An 18933-nucleotide genomic window follows, 5' to 3' on the forward strand; every position below is an offset into this window, starting at 1 on the left:
ACTAAACGCTGTGATACTTGATATTTGGTGCTTTTGAATACAAAAATGACAAATTATGAAGAAGTATGCAGATTGAAAGCAAAACGAAGCCTGATAGAATAGGGGGAATAGAGTTTTAGTAGTGTGAAAAAAGGGAAACTAGCAAACCTAATTAGAAACCCCTGGTCTAGACCGTATCATATGACCTTTTGAATGCTCATACCCCATAGCATCTACGCTGTTTTTTCTCCAAGACTGTTTTATCTGGTTGTCATGCCACTTAAATATTTCTAATCCACACTGTCTAGATTGATTCCAATACACCAATCACACCACTTCATCGTCTCTTTTCTTGTACTCCATCACTACTATCTAACTGCATTCACTTAAGATAAAGAATGTAGTTTGTCTCTCTCTCCTCATATTCTACATAATGCCATGTCTATTTCTTTTTTCAATATGTTTCCTTCTCCATCTAGTTGGTAATGTCTGGGCCAGAGCTGCTATCAACATCCCTTCTGTCTCTTGCTGCACATAGCCATTATTTATTCATGCATATGTTAGTTTACTTTCAGAGTCTGCCACTAGCTGATGATATTATCATGTTATGCTTTTTATGTCCAGTCGTAGTTTTTATTCTCCTTTTTTTGCGTAACTCGCCATATTGATAAGTGCATAAGCCAAAACATCAGAAGCTTTCTGATTTGTTGTGATAGTAATTTTAAGGTGATTCCTGATCAGCTCTTCGATGTGTGATGTAGCTTCCCTATTTTGATTGATCACAGACACCAGGACCAGGAGCGTATAACACAAAAAAGCCTAGTACCTACAAAGATAAGTCTCCTGAATACAACATGGTGAGCAGAAACCCCATGCCAGGAGATAAAACCCAGAAACCAGGACCCAGAGCCCACACTCCCTGTGTAAGCAACCATGAAGTGTCCTATTTTAGTTGACAGTTGTCTCACTTTACTAGGAAAACAGTCATTTTTGGGAGTGACTGTTGTATGTGCAGACAACCCTAATTTATTCAGGCTAATACCAGGACAGGGCCATAATAGACTGGGCCAGGTGCTGACATTAAAAAAGCATCAACATTGAAAATTGGACATGGATGAGAAAATAACTGCACAATAATGACGCAAATTCTTTTTAAACCATGTGTAAACAAAGCAAGGTTGATGAAAAAATAGAACAGGAAACTTATGAGCATACGCCACTCACGTCGTCTGCCAAAAGAGTCAATGATCGGTCAAAATTGTCATTCTTTTGACGGATATTGATAGTGTCTAGTCCTGAGCTGCTATCAACGTCCGTTCTGTCTCTATCTTCATATAGCCATTCGTTATTCATGCATATCTTAGTTTTCCTTCAGTGTCTGCCACTAGCCAAGGTTATTACCATGAAAGGATTTTTCTGTACTGTCTCTAGTATTTCTTCTCCTTTCTCTCTTTTCTGCAGTCTTTTTTGCTGCTTTCTTTCTCCAATGACCTCAGTAACCTGTTGTAACCTTTCCTGATGTTTTCACGTAATCTTCTAGCTATTATCGTTATTATTATTATGTTTTGTTTCGGCATTGCAGCATCTGACTAAAATCAAATCAGCTGCTCCACTTTATTCATTTAGAATTCGTCACACACAGTATGAGGCTTCTTTCATAGTAGAGGTCAAAGAATAAGTTCATATCTGCCAGCACTTGTAATCACCAGTCTCCTCAAGTCCTCCAGTTTCTGAATCAACAAGTTCTGGACCATCTCAGACAACTGCTCCGGTTCGTTTTCTGTATTGAGAGATGACTATTTTAAAGACATGTTTTGCCAGATTCGGCTAAGGCTTACCACACAGCCTGTTTTTGACTCATGTTTGCCACACATAGTAAAATTGAAAGGAATAAGGGTTTGTTAGTTGTCAGGATGCATGTCCCGATTCTATTAAAAGATAACAACATCACTTTTTCACAACTTTTGACCACTGTAGAACAGGAGCTCACTGATCGTAAAATATTTACCTGTTATGTCATGTCATGAAAATATGCATGCAGTGTTATAACAAAAATAGTAAAATATGATAATGTTATTTATTCTCACATATCACAGAATTTGAATAAAAAATATATATCTTTTTTATGCAAATAAAGGTGCCTATTTTTCCCTCTGTTGAAATAATCTGCTAAAGAAGAAGAGAATGGCCAGAGACATGATAAATATTATAGATATACCCACCTGAACACTATTTATTTAAAGGGTAACTGACCGCAAATCGATATTACATCTATTTAAACAATCTAAATTTACAATTTACAATTTAAATAATCATGGTATTTCCTTTCTCAGCAGTAATTTGGATGCTACAACTACAAAATAAACTAGTTTTTGAAAGACAAAAACTCATGATGCAATCTCCAAACAATACCAATAAATCTATGGTTAACTGACAGCATTTTAAAATAGCATACATTTATAGAAATTTAATCATTCTATTTCATTTTTCTCCATTTATTTCTATGCAAAAAGAAAACAAACACAAGACAGTTGTAGAGACAAAAACAATGCAAGCTTTAACTTGTGATGTGGGAAGGTCAATTTTTGGTCAAACATACAAATGTAGATGTATGATATGCGGTACCAATGTTAGCGGTCAGCTAATGCATGGATGTGAGGCAAAAGCACTTCTGCTGGTCAACATTGTCATGCATTTTCCTCATCTAGTTGTCACACTACATGCTTCTATTACCCAATATGGGAGATAGGTTTAACGCAAGGTCAAAGTAGATTCCACAAATACTGAACTTTGTGCATTTACTCATTACTTATTAACTTCCAAGCAGAAGTTATAAATCTTGTAAAGGATTAGCAAGAAATTTTTCCATGACACAAATAAAATATGAAAAAAATGGTCCATAAAAATTAGCTTATTTGGAAGAATCTATTTATAGCCACAGTATTAATACTTGCTATCCTTTTATGAATATGATTTTTGAGCATATCATTTTTTGATAACAAATAAAAAAAGAGTGATTTTAATATAACATACCGCCGCAGCTGTTCCCATTTGATATTTGTCAAAGATCCCAATTATTTCTGTCCGTTTTCATGACTTTAAAATTTTGATACAACTTGGTATTTGATTAAAATTACACAGAAATATTATTTAAGCTCCTGTCTGTGTTGTTATCTGCTACTTTTAATATAATAATGTATTGTGCTATCAGTTAACCTGTAAGATTGCAGTGATCAAAGACAAATATTAGTTCAGTGGGTTCAGTTAGCAAATTACAAATTGCAGTGTGCTCAGGCATTGGAGACTCAATTATCTCTGTTTAAACTAATTCTTTAGTGAATGCACATTGAGCATTCAAGCAACTTGCCCTTTTTATTTGACATGATTTAATTACCAAGGATGCAAATTCCTAGGAAGGAGTAGAAAACTCCTGTTAATATTCGTACTTTTGATTTTTGTAGTTCACCATTCTAAAAGGATGCAATCTGGAGTCACATGAGCCATATGCAGATGTCATTATGCCAGTATGGTAAACTAGTATGCTTGCAGCTCAGTGAGCCATGAGAGATCATCATGTGTAATAATTATGTGCACAATTATTCGTAGATATAGAAAGGTAGTGGTATAGTTGGTGGGTTGCTCAGCTGGTTGGGGTAGAATGATTGGAGAATCTATTGGCCTGGGTTCAATACTCATTTCCTGCAACCTTTTTTCCTAACACTCCTCAGACGGACACCACTCTTATAGAAAATATTATGAAAATTATCTTTATTAGCGGTAGAAATATGACAAACTAATACTCTGGCAGTCCAATGCAGATAAGGAAAGGGGCTGAAAGGTGCAGATTATAGGTTGCACTTAGCTGGGAATCTGAATATCTCTTTGTGATTCCTGTGTGGTGCAATCTCTTTTCTTAACACTTTTAGTATGCCTTCAGACAGACAGACAGACAGACATACAAACAGACGTGGCTCATATTATGGTAAAGATTATGAAACCTTTAGTTACCACTCTTCAATATTACTAGTTCTCAAAAAGCAAACAGACTTTGTCCTAAAGTGGATATTAAGTTATTGTTTATGGTTTAGCAATATATTTTAATTATAATAGAAATATAAGCAGAGGCTGTGCATCGGCTTATATTTGCAAGCGCAAATATGCACAAACAATAGTTCTGTCATCTTCGCTGGACATATCTGAGTCCAGTAGCCTCAACGACTGGAGACATGCTCTGTTCGAAGAGCAGTTTAATGTTGGATGTCCTTCATGTCACCACCAGTGGCCTCAATTGGGAAATTAACTCCAACCTGTTGTTTACAAGTCATGCACTCTAGGCCATTAGGCAACGGCTCTTCTCATTTAACTAACTGTAACTGTTATTTAATACAAAAATCTTACCTATATTTAACAGTTTATTGTGAACAAATAACTGCCATAGTTAATTGTTGTTCATGAAACAAATTTGATTGAAAAGAGAAGACGAATACATTAGGATATCTATAAAAATATGGCTATAAGCCAGCCAATATTGACGGAAATAGACCAATACAATACTTATGATACAGTTTTGAAAAATCAATTTTAATAATAAATATTATTGATTTATTGATCTAAATACTATTAAATATATTACTTTTAATAATAAGTTGTAAGTTACCAAGTAAAATTAACGCAGTACCAGACTGCCAGCCGTGACACTCCAAAACCTCCCCTTATGTCACCCTTACTCCACCTGCACGTTTTACCAGAAAACACCGTAGTGCCAGACTACACCAGTAGGGTTACTCACGAGTCACCAAGACTCAGAAAGACTCTTAATAATCCTTTCTAAAATACGACAAGCACAGAGTCACAAGCTACGTGAACGGAGCTTGGATTCCCAATGACAACATGGCCGTTTTTGCTCGTCCGGTGGCGCATGCCCACGAACCCTTCCGAGCTATCGGCGGGCACCACATGACTACTAACTCACATTTCCCCCAGCTTTTAAGAAGCCACCAGCTATCCCTCATAGTCATCCAAATACCGGGGACGCCGTCGCTTTCGCTGCGACCACCTGAGCATTGACGATTGAAGCTCAGACTCATCAGGATCTAAATCCCCGGACGGAACCCCAGCAGTCTGAGGCTCACCATCCATGTTTTGAACTTCATCCTCGGCAGTCTGAGGACCGTCCTCCACATCCCCCTCCGAGACCTCAGCCACCTCACAGGGATGCAGCTGAGGCGGTGGGGGAGCAGCAGAACCGCGTAATCTATCTAGATTAGGCCGGCCGTCTTCGACCAGTTCACGAATGCCGTTTTCCCTACTATGGTCAGTGCCAAACTGCCGTTTGCGGACATCCCTCACATGCCTCGGCATACCATCTACGCACACGTTGTGCTTTGAAACGACTCCGGTAATCACTCCCGGTGCCCACTGTCTAGTGCACGGCGGAGTCGAGGGTTTCACCCACACCTCATCGCCGACAGCAAATTTGCCTTGACTGACCTCATCTAACCCGCGTAGATTGACGTCAAAGGACACTCGCCATGAATATCGATACAGATTATTCGAGGGTACCGAACCCCCATCTGTACCCTTGCGAGGCGTGACATTATACTAAAACGTCGCCTCCTCAGGGCTAATTCTTTCCCTCTCGACAATCCTCTTGATTGTCCGGTGATTCCTCTCAACGATTCCGTTGCCACTCGGGGCGTAAGCGGCACGAAATCTCAGAGAAATCGGCCACTCGTCAGCAAACTGTGCAACAGTTGCTGACCTAAACGCCATGGAATTGTCCATTAACAATTCGTCACACGGCCCTCGCTCAATTACGACCGTGCGTAACTGAGCCACGATGTGCGCTGCCGTCTCACTTGGCAAGTAGCGCCAGATAGCGAAACGTGACGGCCCGCAATCAACCATGGACAGAAACACCTGGCCGCCATAGTGAGTCACGTCTATGGCCACCCGGCACCAGTTCCCCTCGACAGCCAAGCTGCCTGTTTCCACGAGGTTCTCACCTCTCGGAGCCGGGTCAACACGCTGACAGGCCTCACAGCCAGCCAGCTCGCGTTTGACCTGCTCCCATGTCAAGTCACTGCGTACTTGCTGAGCAAGGTACAGTGTTCTCTCGACACCCAGATGGTGAGGCAAATGAGCCGCCCACACAGCTTCCCCGAGGGTCTCGCCGGTGAAGATGGCAGCAGCCATGCTCTCGGCCTCACCTCCACTCATCCCACGATGTCCAAGCCACTTCTTGGGCACCCTCGTCATTCTATCCGCCTTGTTCCCCACAGTAGGTACAAGACGCATAGTGACCGATAAGTCGTACTCGGCGATCGTATCATGGATCACCCCCAGCCGACGCTTCACCAGCATCTCTGCAGCACCTTTCGTGCAAACACGATTGCGCCCGTCAATTGTATTTGACATCCAATTGACAACTGTGAGAGAGTCAACCGCCAAGGTGAAGGTCTTGAACCCCCACGCGATAGCCAGGTTATCACCTCGTCCCACAGCTTCCAACTCGGCAACATCGATGTGTGAATGGTCTGACTCCTTCCTCAGCCACGACGCATCCTCAACAATGCTGCCATCAACCTCGACTGCCACACCGAGGCCCAGAGAGCTAGCATCTGTCCACACAACGACCGAACCGTTCGGTCTTACGTGCCACGGACCCCAAACAGGGTCCTCCTGACATACCCTTGTGTAAAGCTCACTAGCCAGCAAGCTGACCTCCTTTTCAACAGGGGCATCCCAGGCTCCGTTGCATCCCAGCCGCTTCAAGAAGCTGCAATGGGGCCGCAACCACCCAGCCACTGGGTAATGACCGACAAGTCAGCCACAAAACGAGAAAAGCTCTCTCTTAGTCAGCCCAGCTGGCTCAAGATATATTTCGGAGAGTGCAGTTCCCCTCGACATTTGCAAATGTCCACGAGTATTTTCCTTCAGAGAAATACCCAACAACCGACCTCCATCAAGGCCCTCCGGTTCTTTCGTCGCCAGCCCATACTTAGCAAGGTGCTTCCTCAGTTCCTCCATGCCAAGCACAGACTCCTGCACTACTATATCGTCGATATAGTGGTCAGTCCCTCGTCGGATCCGCTCGTCGAGCAAAAGAACCTTGCCTAGGATTTTGGTCATGATCCTAGGCGCACACGAAAGCCCGAAGCCTAAACGTGTCAGCACATAAGGGACCCCCTTATACTTCACGACCTGGTATTTCCACAGGTCCTCCGAAACATGGATTTGTAGGTACGCGGACTTGAGGTCAACTACCCCAAGTTTGCCACGCAACTGTCTCCACTTCCGGATTTTCTCGCCGCACACAGCGACCGCGTAACCTCCCTTGTGACTCTCGACAAACGCGTTCAGTTCACGGTAGTCCATGACTGGTGGCACTTTGTCCTTCGTTGGTTGCAACACGGCCAAAAGGGGGATAATACCCTCAATGGGCCGACTCCACCTTTTCAACCAACCTTTTGAGATCCAGCTCTCAATTTCAGCACAGTACCGCTCACGCAAATTAGGTGCCCGAGTACACTTGTACTCCGCGACCTGGGTCTGCAATCCTTTCGGAGATTCCCCGGACCACCGCCAGCTAACGGTCCAACGGCCTTGGGCAAAAGTGGCAACAAAATCGGGGTCGTCGACTCGCAGTGACACCAGATCACCACCCAACCCCGACAATGGTGCCACTCTTGCCACCCCTCATGCGCAGCCAGCCCCAGTATCCTGCCCTGCAGGTACTCCACAGCATCCACTCTGATAGGTTTTCCCCCACCTGACCGAATACTTCGCATCACTTCCTCTACAGACAGTGACGCCTCCCATGTGGTTAATGACATCGCCACCCAGCAAGCAGTCAACCCCAAGATTGCACAGCTTGTCCATAACAAGTGCCGTGACGCCGAAACAGTGTCCCTGTACACCGACGACCACCCAACACTGACCTTTCACATGAGACGCCTTACCATCCGCTGTCAACAGCGGGTGGCTCAGCTTAAGTCGGGTTGAGCCTGTCAACACCTGCGGACTTACCAGAGTCCTCTCGCTTCCAGTGTCAACCAGACACTGAAAACCGCAACCATTCAGAATTGCTCGAACGACCGGCATACGACTGCTCGTCGTAGGCGCTCCAGTCACCCCGGACAGCCAAGGACTGTCCCACAGTATACTCTTACTGCTTGCATGTGACCTCCAGCCTCCCCCTGTCACGCCAACACCACCTCGGGTCCCCCTGATGTTATGGGACCCCTCGTAAGCCTGGCTTATACGGTGTCCATATGAGAGGATGCGGCGCCCCGAGTTGCATCCTCCTGATGAAAACCCGGCTCATCCTCCGTGAGCCCTGCCGCCGCCCCAGGCGGTGGCCGTACAGGACAATCCCGTACAAAGTGCTCCCTGCTGCCGCACCGGAAACACCCGACCCTCTTGCCAGAAGAGGTCTTTTTTGCCCCCGTACCAGACGAAGGGCACTTAATACGTGGGCAGTCCTTCACCCGGTGTGGACCCCCACATCGAAAGCAACTGTCTTTGCTTCCCGGCTGCTTGCTAGAAACAGCCTCCAACTGCTTGCCAGAAGCAGTCGCCGGCCGGTTACCAGAACTGGCCGCTGAGCTAATTGTTGAGGGGCGACCCTCAACAGCTTCCGGGAAACCAACTTTCCCCTCACTCGGTTCAGCACCGAACCAAAATCAGCAGTATACGCCTGATCGTGCGTAACGGCCCACTCGTAGACTGACTCGGGCAGCCCTTCATAGAACTTGGTCCTAAAAACCATGTCCTCCAGCGTCACCCCCAGTCTACCGCCGAGCCGCTCCAGCCGCTCCAGGTACACGTCAACTGTCTCCCTGGATTCGAGTCAACAGCTGACAAAGCGACGCCATGCCTCCTGTCGAGGCATAGCGTACTCGGCAGTCAAAACTGCCTTCACGACATCCTACTGGGATGCCTCGCCCACCCTCATGCGTCCATGCACTCTGGCAGCAGTGCCATCGAGCATGTACGCAATCAGCGTGCACGGAGCAATGTGCTCCAACTCACACAGTCGCTCGTACTGCGAGAGCCATGCGGTTACTTCAAACGCACCATCACCGGCAAATGGCTGCATCTGCTGGCTCAGCCTTTCTAAAATAGGCCCTCGTGCCTCGTTCATCAGATTCGCTAAAAAGCGGCATCCAGAACCAGCGGCACTGTTACAGCGCTCGCGGCGCCCTCGGGTGGCTGACCACCTCCGCCATCGGTAGATGGCTCAGCCTTTTGGCTGCTCCCGGGCTCGCTCATGGCCCGCTCGTGCACACCTCAGCCCAGCTGAGTGGCACCACCTAACAACAAGGCAAAATAAATACAAATATACAAGGCCGAAATAGCTTGTAAGTTACCAAGTAAAAATAACGCAGTACCAGACTGCCAGCCGTGACACTCCAAAACCTCCCCTTATGTCACCCTTACTCCACCTGCACGTTTCACCAGAAAACACCGTAGTGCCAGACTACACCAGTAGGGTTACTCACGAGTCACCAAGACTCAGAAAGACTTAATAATCCTTTCTAAAATACGACAAGCACAGAGTCACAAGCTACGCGAACGGTGCTTGGATTCCCAATGACAACATGGCCATTTTTGCTTGTCCGGTGGCGCATGCCCACGAACCCTTCCGAGCTATCGGGGGGCACCACGTGACTACTAACTCACATAAGTTTTAATAGTATTAATTCTAAGCAACATCAAAAAGATGATATGTTTTCATTATTATTAAATTACCAAAAAACTTTTGATCCAATAAATTTGTAAAAATTAGATGAAAAGCACTTATGCTACTAACTTTCTTTTGTCTCTAGCAACAAAGCTACAGTTATCTTATCAATATTCTTCATTTTTCATACTGAGACATCACTGAAACAGTTATTAAAGCTTGCTGAAAAATATCGCAACTTTGCGCTATAACAAGACTAATATTTAAGTGGACTAACCTCATTCTGGTCAACTTTGAACAGCAACAAATGACTAGATTGGTTAACAGTATTGTAATCATTGATTTAGGCTTTTGCTGCGCGCATAGACTTTGGTATGACATATATCTAAGTTTTTCTATACTTCTTTGGAGGAATGATAACTCTTACATAGGATATATTTGAAGTGTAGATATTTAATTGATACTTAAAACAACATTTAACATCAATTAAAAACTGACACGTTTCAGGCTTAAATCTTCAACAAAAAGAATGAAATAAAAAAAAATTCACACCATGAGAGCAAAATTAACTTAATGCCAATAATTTTCAAACAAACTGTGCAAAACTAATGTAGCTATTTCTCAGCTAGCGAGTTATCTCAATATTAATGAATACAATTCATCAGTTGGTACATCTCAGTCAAAAGAAGGGCAGTGTAATGTTAGTTTTACAATAATTGGACTTGTCTCCTCGGCTAGGCTACTTATTTTATGATTTACTGTCAACCATTTTATGTTTCAGGGAGCAAAACTTGCTCCTCATCTAGCCCCATATTTGTGTGGTCCTCTCTTTCATGACACTTAGTGAGAACAAGCCTTATGTTCACCCTAGTAAATAAAAGGTCATAGAAATAGTCAACGTTTATTCTGACATCATGTCCTTCATGAATTAGTTCCATTAGTCTAGCCACAGTCTTCCGCTTTTCAATCCTGCAAAACAGACAACTCCTAGTTAGATAAGGTGAAACCAACCAAATGACTGTTTAGAATAAACAATTTTCCTAATATTGAGAAAAGAAAAGGAAGAAAAGAGAGTGGACTATAGTGAGAAAAATAGAGATAAAAGGAGGGAAAAAGAAAATGAAGAAAAAGAAAGTGAGAAATAAGTAACGAGAGAAGTGGATATGGAAAGAGAAAGAGAAGTAGAAAAAATGAGCAGTTGTGAGTGAAGGAAAAAAGAAAGGAAAGAGTGCAAGAGAAAGAGAGAGTGAGAGATAAAAAAGCAAAAAGTAGAGATATGAAAAAATAGAGGGAGAGAAATAGAAGGAGAGAAATAGAAGGAGAGAAATAGAGGGCGAGAAATAGAGGGAAAGCGAGAGAGAGAGTGAGAGAGAGAGTGAGAGAGAGAGATGGAGAGGGAGAGGGAGAGGGAGAGGGAGAGGGAGAGGGAGAGGGAGAGGGAGAGGGAGAGGGAGAGGGAGAGGGAGAGGGAGAGGGAGAGGGAGAGGGAGAGGGAGAAGGAGAGGGAGAAGGAGAGAGAGATACGGAGAGATAGGGAGAGATACGGAGAGATAGGGAGAGATAGGGAGAGATAGGGAGAGATAGGGAGAGATAGGGAGAGATAGGGAGAGATAGGGAGAGATAGGGAGAGATAGGGAGAGATAGGGAGAGATAGGGAGAGATAGGGAGAGATAGGGAGAGATAGGGAGAGATAGGGAGAGATAGGGAGAGATAGGGAGAGATAGGGAGAGATAGGGAGAGATAGGGAGAGATAGGGAGAGATAGGGAGAGATAGGGAGAGATAGGGAGAGATAGGGAGAGATAGGGAGAGATAGGGAGAGATAGGGAGAGATAGGGAGAGATAGGGAGAGATAGGGAGAGATAGGGAGAGATAGGGAGAGATAGGGAGAGATAGGGAGAGATAGGGAGAGATAGGGAGAGATAGGGAGAGATAGGGAGAGATAGGGAGATATAAGGAGAGGTAAAGGGAAAGAGAGAGTATGAGGCATTTCTTCAATCTACACTTACTGGTGGTCAAACTCAAACAGCGGCAACGCACGTAGTGTATCTTTTGACAAGTAAGGGTTGAAAGTGTGGGTAATAGGATGATTCGGATCATTCTCATATTGACACCCACCATCCAAGGTAACCTGAAAACCCACGTATGAATAGTTAATTTGTTTTTCAGTAAATAGTCGGCGAGCTTAAAAAAAGAGATAATATATATGCCATAGCAACTTTAGAGTTTAAACAACACAATAACATAGCAAGTTAGGAAAGTGTTCAAACTTATACTCTTCACGTCTGCCTTTGAATAGCCCACCACTAAATTACTTTGGTTTGTTGCACTATTCTGTTTATTTTCACCAAAAGCTACTAATACGAAGTACCTACAACCTTACAAAAGAACAGCATTGTAGTCCAAGAAAAATAACAATGGTACATCAAAGCTCTCAAATAAATTAGCATACAAAGCCAAGTATTAAGTCAACATATTTTACCTTGATTAGCTTATGGTAATGTACTAAATGCATACAGCACTGCAGACCTTACATAAATGATAAATATTTATATCATACAATCTCTTATCATGACAACAAATAACTTGCGTCCTCTACCACCAAATCTACCACATAATCTATCACTAAACAACTCCTAAACATTTCCATGTTTGAAATTATTAGGTGTTCACCAGGTTTCAATAGACTTCGTGCCAAAGGAGTGGTGTTTCGCAGTATGACTCATGAAAAAGCATCAATGACATGGTCTTATAGCTTTACTTGTGCATATTCAATAGCTGTCAAAATCAGTTACTGTGATTTTGTAACTATGATATTTAGGCCTATACTGTGTGTTTATAAACGTCTATAAATACTAGTCAGTTAGTATGTTGTATCAGTGAAATAAATGTACAACAAGAGATCTAGATCATTGGACAATGAGTAACAAGAGCTAGAAAAGGAATTACAAGTAGAGTATCAATAACATAATTTGAGTTAAAAAGGACCGGCACAGAGAACTTTTAAAATGCAGCATTTTGATTGATTGATTGTTTAACCAACGATAACTTGTCAAACCTCAACTTTTATGATCAGCTCCAAGATGTTCATTTCAGTTTATTAATAGTTGTCTGACCTACCAATAGTCAATAAATTTGTAGGAGTTGTCTAATCTATAAGTGGGAGAGTATTCTCGCTAATGACAACTTAAACTATCTCAAGTAATCTTAAGTTTTATTTTTGGCCAAAATGCTTTTCAGCTATCATATTGGTTATTTAATTGGCAAGAACTCACCCCTTCACACCTTAACAATCCATCTGCATCACAGAAGGCCCCTTTATCATGGTGAGCTTTAGAAAAGTAGTGGGAGTTGTAGTCCTCATCTTCTAGCTTTTTTTCCCACTCATCTAGAATCCTTTTGGCTACAGCTCTTTGAGCTGCATTTAGATTGCTCTCAGGTGAAAGCATGCGATTCTTTGCCTAAAATAATATGAAATTTAACCCACCTTTTGGTCACATCGTGTTGTTTTAATTCCAAAGCAGGTATCAACTTTTCAACTTTCCCTTGTTTGGCTGAATGAAATGAGATACCGTTTTATTAGAATATTCCAGCAAAATTCAACACCAAATATTTTCATAGGTGGTTTTTGATGGACTACTTTATACAAGCTACAAACATGTACACAGGGCAACAATTTGCAGATCAAGTAATATAAAAATATGGTAGGTATACTAATTATTATGATAAGCTTTTAATATTTCAACTTTAATGCTAGAAGTTTTACATAGGTAGTTTTTGAACAATAACATCTCTGTTTACTTCAACTTTGTACTACACAGCAGAATTCATTTATGAACATAAATAGAAGCTCTTAAACAGTATGAGAGTATCAGCCACTCGACACCTCAAGGCTGATATTCACAGAAATTAATAACAAGCTGATGTGTTTTGTAAACGGCCACAATAAGTAAATAGTAACAGGTGACAGGTTAAAACAGGTGATAAATGACAAGCCATAAACTAAAAAATTAGTTTACAAAATGTAATGCTACTTTAAAATATCCTTACTTATTAGCTGCCAAAATCCTTATTAAGATAGTGACTTTTCATTTCTGGAACATTTTCAAAGCATAAAATTAGCTTTGTCACCAGCCAATTTAGCAACTGAGATGCCAGCAATGTTAAAAATTTTCAAAAAGTGCAAAGCTAATGTAGGTATTTCTTAACTAGCAAACATTCTCGACATTAATGGATACAATTCATTGATTAGTACATGACAATGAAGAGAAGGGCAGTGTAATGTTAGTTTTCACAATAATACAATAATTGGGTTGTCCCCTCTGTTGCCTTAACTAATTTTTACTGTTAGCTCATTGTATGGAGCTGTTAAATAGCTTTAATGGGGTGGATAAAATATATATGTAACATATTATACATTTTACTAATTTAATTAAAAAATAGCTTATTAAATTTTATGTTATTACATGATTTAGCATCAAAAACTCAGTATTTTTTGCAAATACAAAGCAATTTTGCAGTATGCTAAGTAGTGAAATCATTTTCTCAAAAAAGGGAGTGCTGCTGAAAAAACCAATGGTGTACATGCACAGGCTTTGTGATGCTGCCCAGAGGTATTGTACGTTGTTTTGTACATGATTGCGTGATGCTAAAAACTATACAACTGTTTCAGATATTACACAGCTGTTAGCTACACCAGTAGTTTTATAGAAACACATAAGAAGACTATGGTTGTAAATGTAAGAATTTTGATGAACCAAGTATTCTGGCAATAAATAATATGTCTAAAAACTATGACAGGATTACCATATTGGAGAACGAATCCACTATAAATATATGTTAAAATTATAACTTTAGTAATATTCAGACACAGTGTGACTGACAAATAAGAGCGTACAAATTTACAGTCAGTCAGAAATAGTCACATGATAAAGTTATTCGTATTGTATAAGAGAACAAATTAAAGGTATTTATAACTTTATGTTCAAAGTCTTATATTCATATGCATAAATACACGCTCCTAAATACTCTGACCTTGTTACATGTTTATTACTACTGTTTTCTTCTTGAAATACTCATATCATAGAAATATTCATAGTATAAACAAAAAACTACTCACCTTTCTAAGGAAATTTTTTATTCTTCTCCTAGAATTTTCCTCCATCCCTTGAGATTTAGTTTCCATATCCTTGAACCCACTGCCAAGTTCTGCAATAAGTAAATTCACGTATCATGACAAAGTGCACTATTTATTATTGCATAACTTTTGAATGGTGATTTTACTCAACAGACCTTTAAACCACTTAGGATCGTCTTCACGGCGTTCACCTAGATTTCTTGCAGGTGGATTACCTTTCAAGAGCACATCTCGAAGCAACGGGTCGTGAAAAAGAATCGGGAACACAAGATTTACATCTTTCTTTGACACACCATTCCATGTTTCCAAAAGACTCTTTATCTGCTTTGTCCGATCTAAAATGTGACAATTTCCAATAACTCAGATCTGTTAATCTGTGTGGTATTGCTACTACACAATGCTAACATAATCCTAATAAATGAATATATTTTATTTTGTTAAATACTCATATACATGTCTTCATCTCTTTAATGCTGACTTTCCTAAGATGAAATATCTTTAAGTTTTGCTGTCTGTCCAATTGAAACATTCAACTAAATTTTGCCATGCAACAGAATAATTATGTCAACAATTATATTATATCAAGCACTCAACTTTATACAATTTTACCATCTAGCAATTGATTTTCAACTATTGGAATCCTTACGAACAATTTTTATCCGTCAGGGTTAACATCACGAATGGCGGCTTGTAAGAAGACAAATGACGGCCAAAAGTTTGTATCATATCCTCGCTTTCTTTATTAATCTACAACATCAACTACACCAATGATGACCCTTTGATCCTATCTTCTGAGAGGATCAAAAACTCAGCAAAAAGTCAGTTTGTAGCCTTAGAACCTCAGCAATAGAAATGGGACTATTGGCAAAGAAACAAAGATACTTAATAGCTTCAAATTTTCCAACATTTAATCTAGTTCATACCTTAGGTTACTTTTAATCTACTTGTAGTTGTTTTTTGACCAAGAAAAGTGCTGGTGTGTGTAAGCTACAGTTGTACTGTAATTGGTCTATATCAAATGCATTACATTAAGAGTACCGTAAAACCTCTATTTGAACGCTATGGTGCTCTATTTTCCAACCCTTTTACTTTAATGGCAGTCAATTGAAGGTGGCATTCAAATGAAGGCTGGCGGTGTATTTTTCAAATAACCCCCCAGAGTTGTAGTGAAGCTAAAGTTGCCTATATTTTGCCCTCTCTTTCTTGTGGACCTTTTGAATGCAATAAATCGCTAACTTACCTCCAAATTGTCAAAGATCTCTAAATAACTTATGCATTAGGAAGCTGAGAAATATCTCTACCAGTTGATATCTATTGCTTGCATTTATTCTGAAATGGTAATATAGCCTGCGCCTTGCTTTGTAATTTGTTAAAGCTTTCAAATTTTTATTTCCTAAATTTGTCAACAGACCTTTAAACCACTCAAGATCTTCTTGACGGCTTTCAGCAAAATTTCCTGGACGTGGATTACCTTTCATAAGCTCTCCTCGAAGCAGCGGATAGTGAAAAAGAATCACGCCCAATGGTACTGAAGTGTTCTTTGAAACACCATTCCTTCTTTCCAACTGGTTCTTCACCTGATCTATCTGATCTAAAATGTGACAATTACAGATAACTCTGTTCTGGTCTATATAGTAGTATTTCTACTACACAATGCTAACATAATACTAATAAATTAATATATTCTGTTCTGTTAGATACTCATATACATGTCTTCACCACTTTAATGCTGACTTTTCTAAAATGAAGTATCTTTCGCGTTTGCTGTCGGTCCAATTGAAAAATTCAACTAAAATTTTGCTAAGATTGAAAAATTGAAACATTAAACTAAATTTGCTAAGCAATAGAATAATCATTGTCTACGAATATATAATCTTAAGCACTCAACTTTATATTTTCTAATCTAGCAATTGATTCGTAACTAGTGGACAGCTTACATACAATTTTTATTCTTTAGGGTGAATACTGTGTATCGTATGGTGATTGAAGACGGATGGCCGCTACGAAGATGTTCATCATTCTTTATAGTAATAGAGACATCTTCATATTCAATACTCTTAATAATCTTATTAGTCTTTCTGATTATTAATCTGATTAATAGTTCTTATTAATCTACAACATCAACTACATCAATGATGACTCTTTGATCTTATCTTCTGAGAGGATCAAAAAACTCAGCAAAAAGTTAGTTTGTAGCCTTAGAACCTCAGCAATAGAAATGAGACTATTGGCAAAGAAACAAAGATTCTAATTAGCTTCGAATTTTCCAACATTTAATCTAGTTCATTCCTTGGTTTACTGTTAACCCAAGTACCGACCATAAAAATGCAGTTGTTCTACATGTAGTTGATTTTGACCAGAAAATTGCTGGTGTGTGCAAGCTACAGCTGTACTGTAACTGGTCCCTATCAAATGCACTACATCAAGGGTATATCTATGTAACTTCATTATGCTTACAAAAGAACATCAGGAAAACTTAATCGCAGTTAAAACACTCCGGAGTTTAGATTAAAACAGCTTAGGAGTTGCAATGAGTAGACAACCTCTTGTAGCTTCTTGTCTTTTTTGTATCACGCCAACTAAATATCAGCATGTTCATTAAATTCAACTAGTTCTTCCAGTTATTTTTAGTAGAACTACAGGCAAAATGAACCTCAACTTTAACAAGTAAAGATATCCGTATTACAAGTGGCTGTATTTATAGACATATACATGTACACAGATTTCAATATGAGCTTAGCTAGTCTATTCTGTGAGTAGTTTTCCATCTCAAATTGCACCTCGCTATTATATATCTCCAGAAACAGTAACTTGCAGTGTTTGTACTTGTACCACTCACGAAAAATCGATCTGCGCTAAGTTGAAACAACCATATTATAGCCGCTGGCATTTTTAACAATTACAAATTTCTAATTTAACTTCTTTCGTTACAATTTCGGTAGCAAATATTTTTTAACAAGTAGTAAATCTATCGAGAATTATTTCATTATATAATTGTGGTTTATGATCTAAAAGATAATAGAATATTCTAATACATATCACTAGTACTAACAGGGAAATGCTAAACTGACTAAAATTGTAACATTCTCCAACCATTTAACTGTAAACATTGTGTATCTAACTTTTCCAGTGTTTTAAGTAGTTTATGCTACTCTGAAAAATAGACATGCAAGCTCTCTCAATTCCTCTTTCGAGCTAAAATAGATTAAATGGTATGTTGTTCTTTTCTTTAATTTAATAAACACCCTTGACATTTTAAGTTCTAGTTCACTTCCAGTTTCTGAGCAAAACTTGTCTCTACAACAAATAATCACGTACTACATCATTTAGCACATACATCTTATATTGTTCATTGGCACCAATTAACATGCAGCCACTGTACAGGCCATCATAGAGACACACAACTGCAGGACCTGAATGCTGGTTGCGCTTGCCATACGGTACAGCTCCTTTATTTTACTAAAAAACTTTTATTTGTTCAAAATCAATTGATACTCTTCAAGCCTGGGGCCTGTTATTTATTATGCTAACCTTTAACTATAAGCGGTGGCTTAGCAACAACTCATTTAGAACACATTAATCGTATATTAAACAACTGCTTTTCACTCATTCACTATGCAAATCATGTGAGCCTTGATTACGCGTCCGCTCCGCCCTGAGTGTCTGTCCTGAGAGTTGTTGACAGTTTCACTTTTTTGACTCTTTGACTTTTTGACTTTTTAGAAATTTGTAAGAAATCTTTTAAAAATTTGTGGGAGATTTTGTTTGACCAAACTGAACCCAGTGTCTGTCCTGAAGTCTAGACCTTTGCGCTCTATGTACAACGGAGTGACATTCGGTATTGAGAAATGTGAAAGGCTAATTCTCAAAAAAAACCATTCTGTGCACACAGATGGCATAAAAATAAATGCCTATTAGTACCACCAGAGATATAGAAAAAAGGGTGAAAGTACTTGAGGATTATGCAAAGCAGCATCAACCATGAAGCCGAAGTACATCAAAAATCCATTACCAAATACAAGAAACACGTTCGGCAGGTCTTACGAAGTCAACTCAATGCCAGGAATCAAATCATGGCAATAAATACGGACGCACTGCCATTGATAAAATATCCAGCAGGCATAATAAAGTGGA

The 18933-nt window shown here is 40.1% G+C and overlaps 1 protein-coding gene across 1 annotated transcript; it reads right to left on the bottom strand.

Annotated features, from left to right (window-relative positions):
* Positions 1–10434: 10434 nt before the first annotated feature.
* LOC137404847 (DNA fragmentation factor subunit beta-like) lies at positions 10435–18922 on the bottom strand. The gene is made up of 7 exons (XM_068091075.1): positions 18895–18922; positions 16211–16390; positions 14955–15134; positions 14782–14870; positions 12938–13123; positions 11672–11793; positions 10435–10633 (listed from the first exon to the last, which is right to left on the bottom strand). Exons 1-7 carry the CDS (start codon positions 18920–18922, stop codon positions 10435–10437), a joined length of 984 nt encoding a protein of 327 aa, XP_067947176.1.
* Positions 18923–18933: the final 11 nt, after the last annotated feature.

The sequence above is a fragment of the Watersipora subatra genome, chromosome 9 (genome assembly GCF_963576615.1).
Source record: "Watersipora subatra chromosome 9, tzWatSuba1.1, whole genome shotgun sequence".
Lineage (NCBI taxonomy): Eukaryota > Metazoa > Bryozoa > Gymnolaemata > Cheilostomatida > Watersiporidae > Watersipora > Watersipora subatra.

Coding starts and splice junctions, on each gene's coding strand:
- LOC137404847 (XM_068091075.1), bottom strand. CDS start 18,922: ATGCCTGCTGGATATTTTATCAATGGCA. Junction 15,135..16,210: donor AGATCTTGAGTGGTTTAAAG/GTCTGTTGACAA, acceptor GTCACATTTTAG/ATCGGACAAAGCAGATAAAG. Junction 11,794..12,937: donor GATTGTTAAGGTGTGAAGGG/GTGAGTTCTTGC, acceptor GTGGGTTTTCAG/GTTACCTTGGATGGTGGGTG.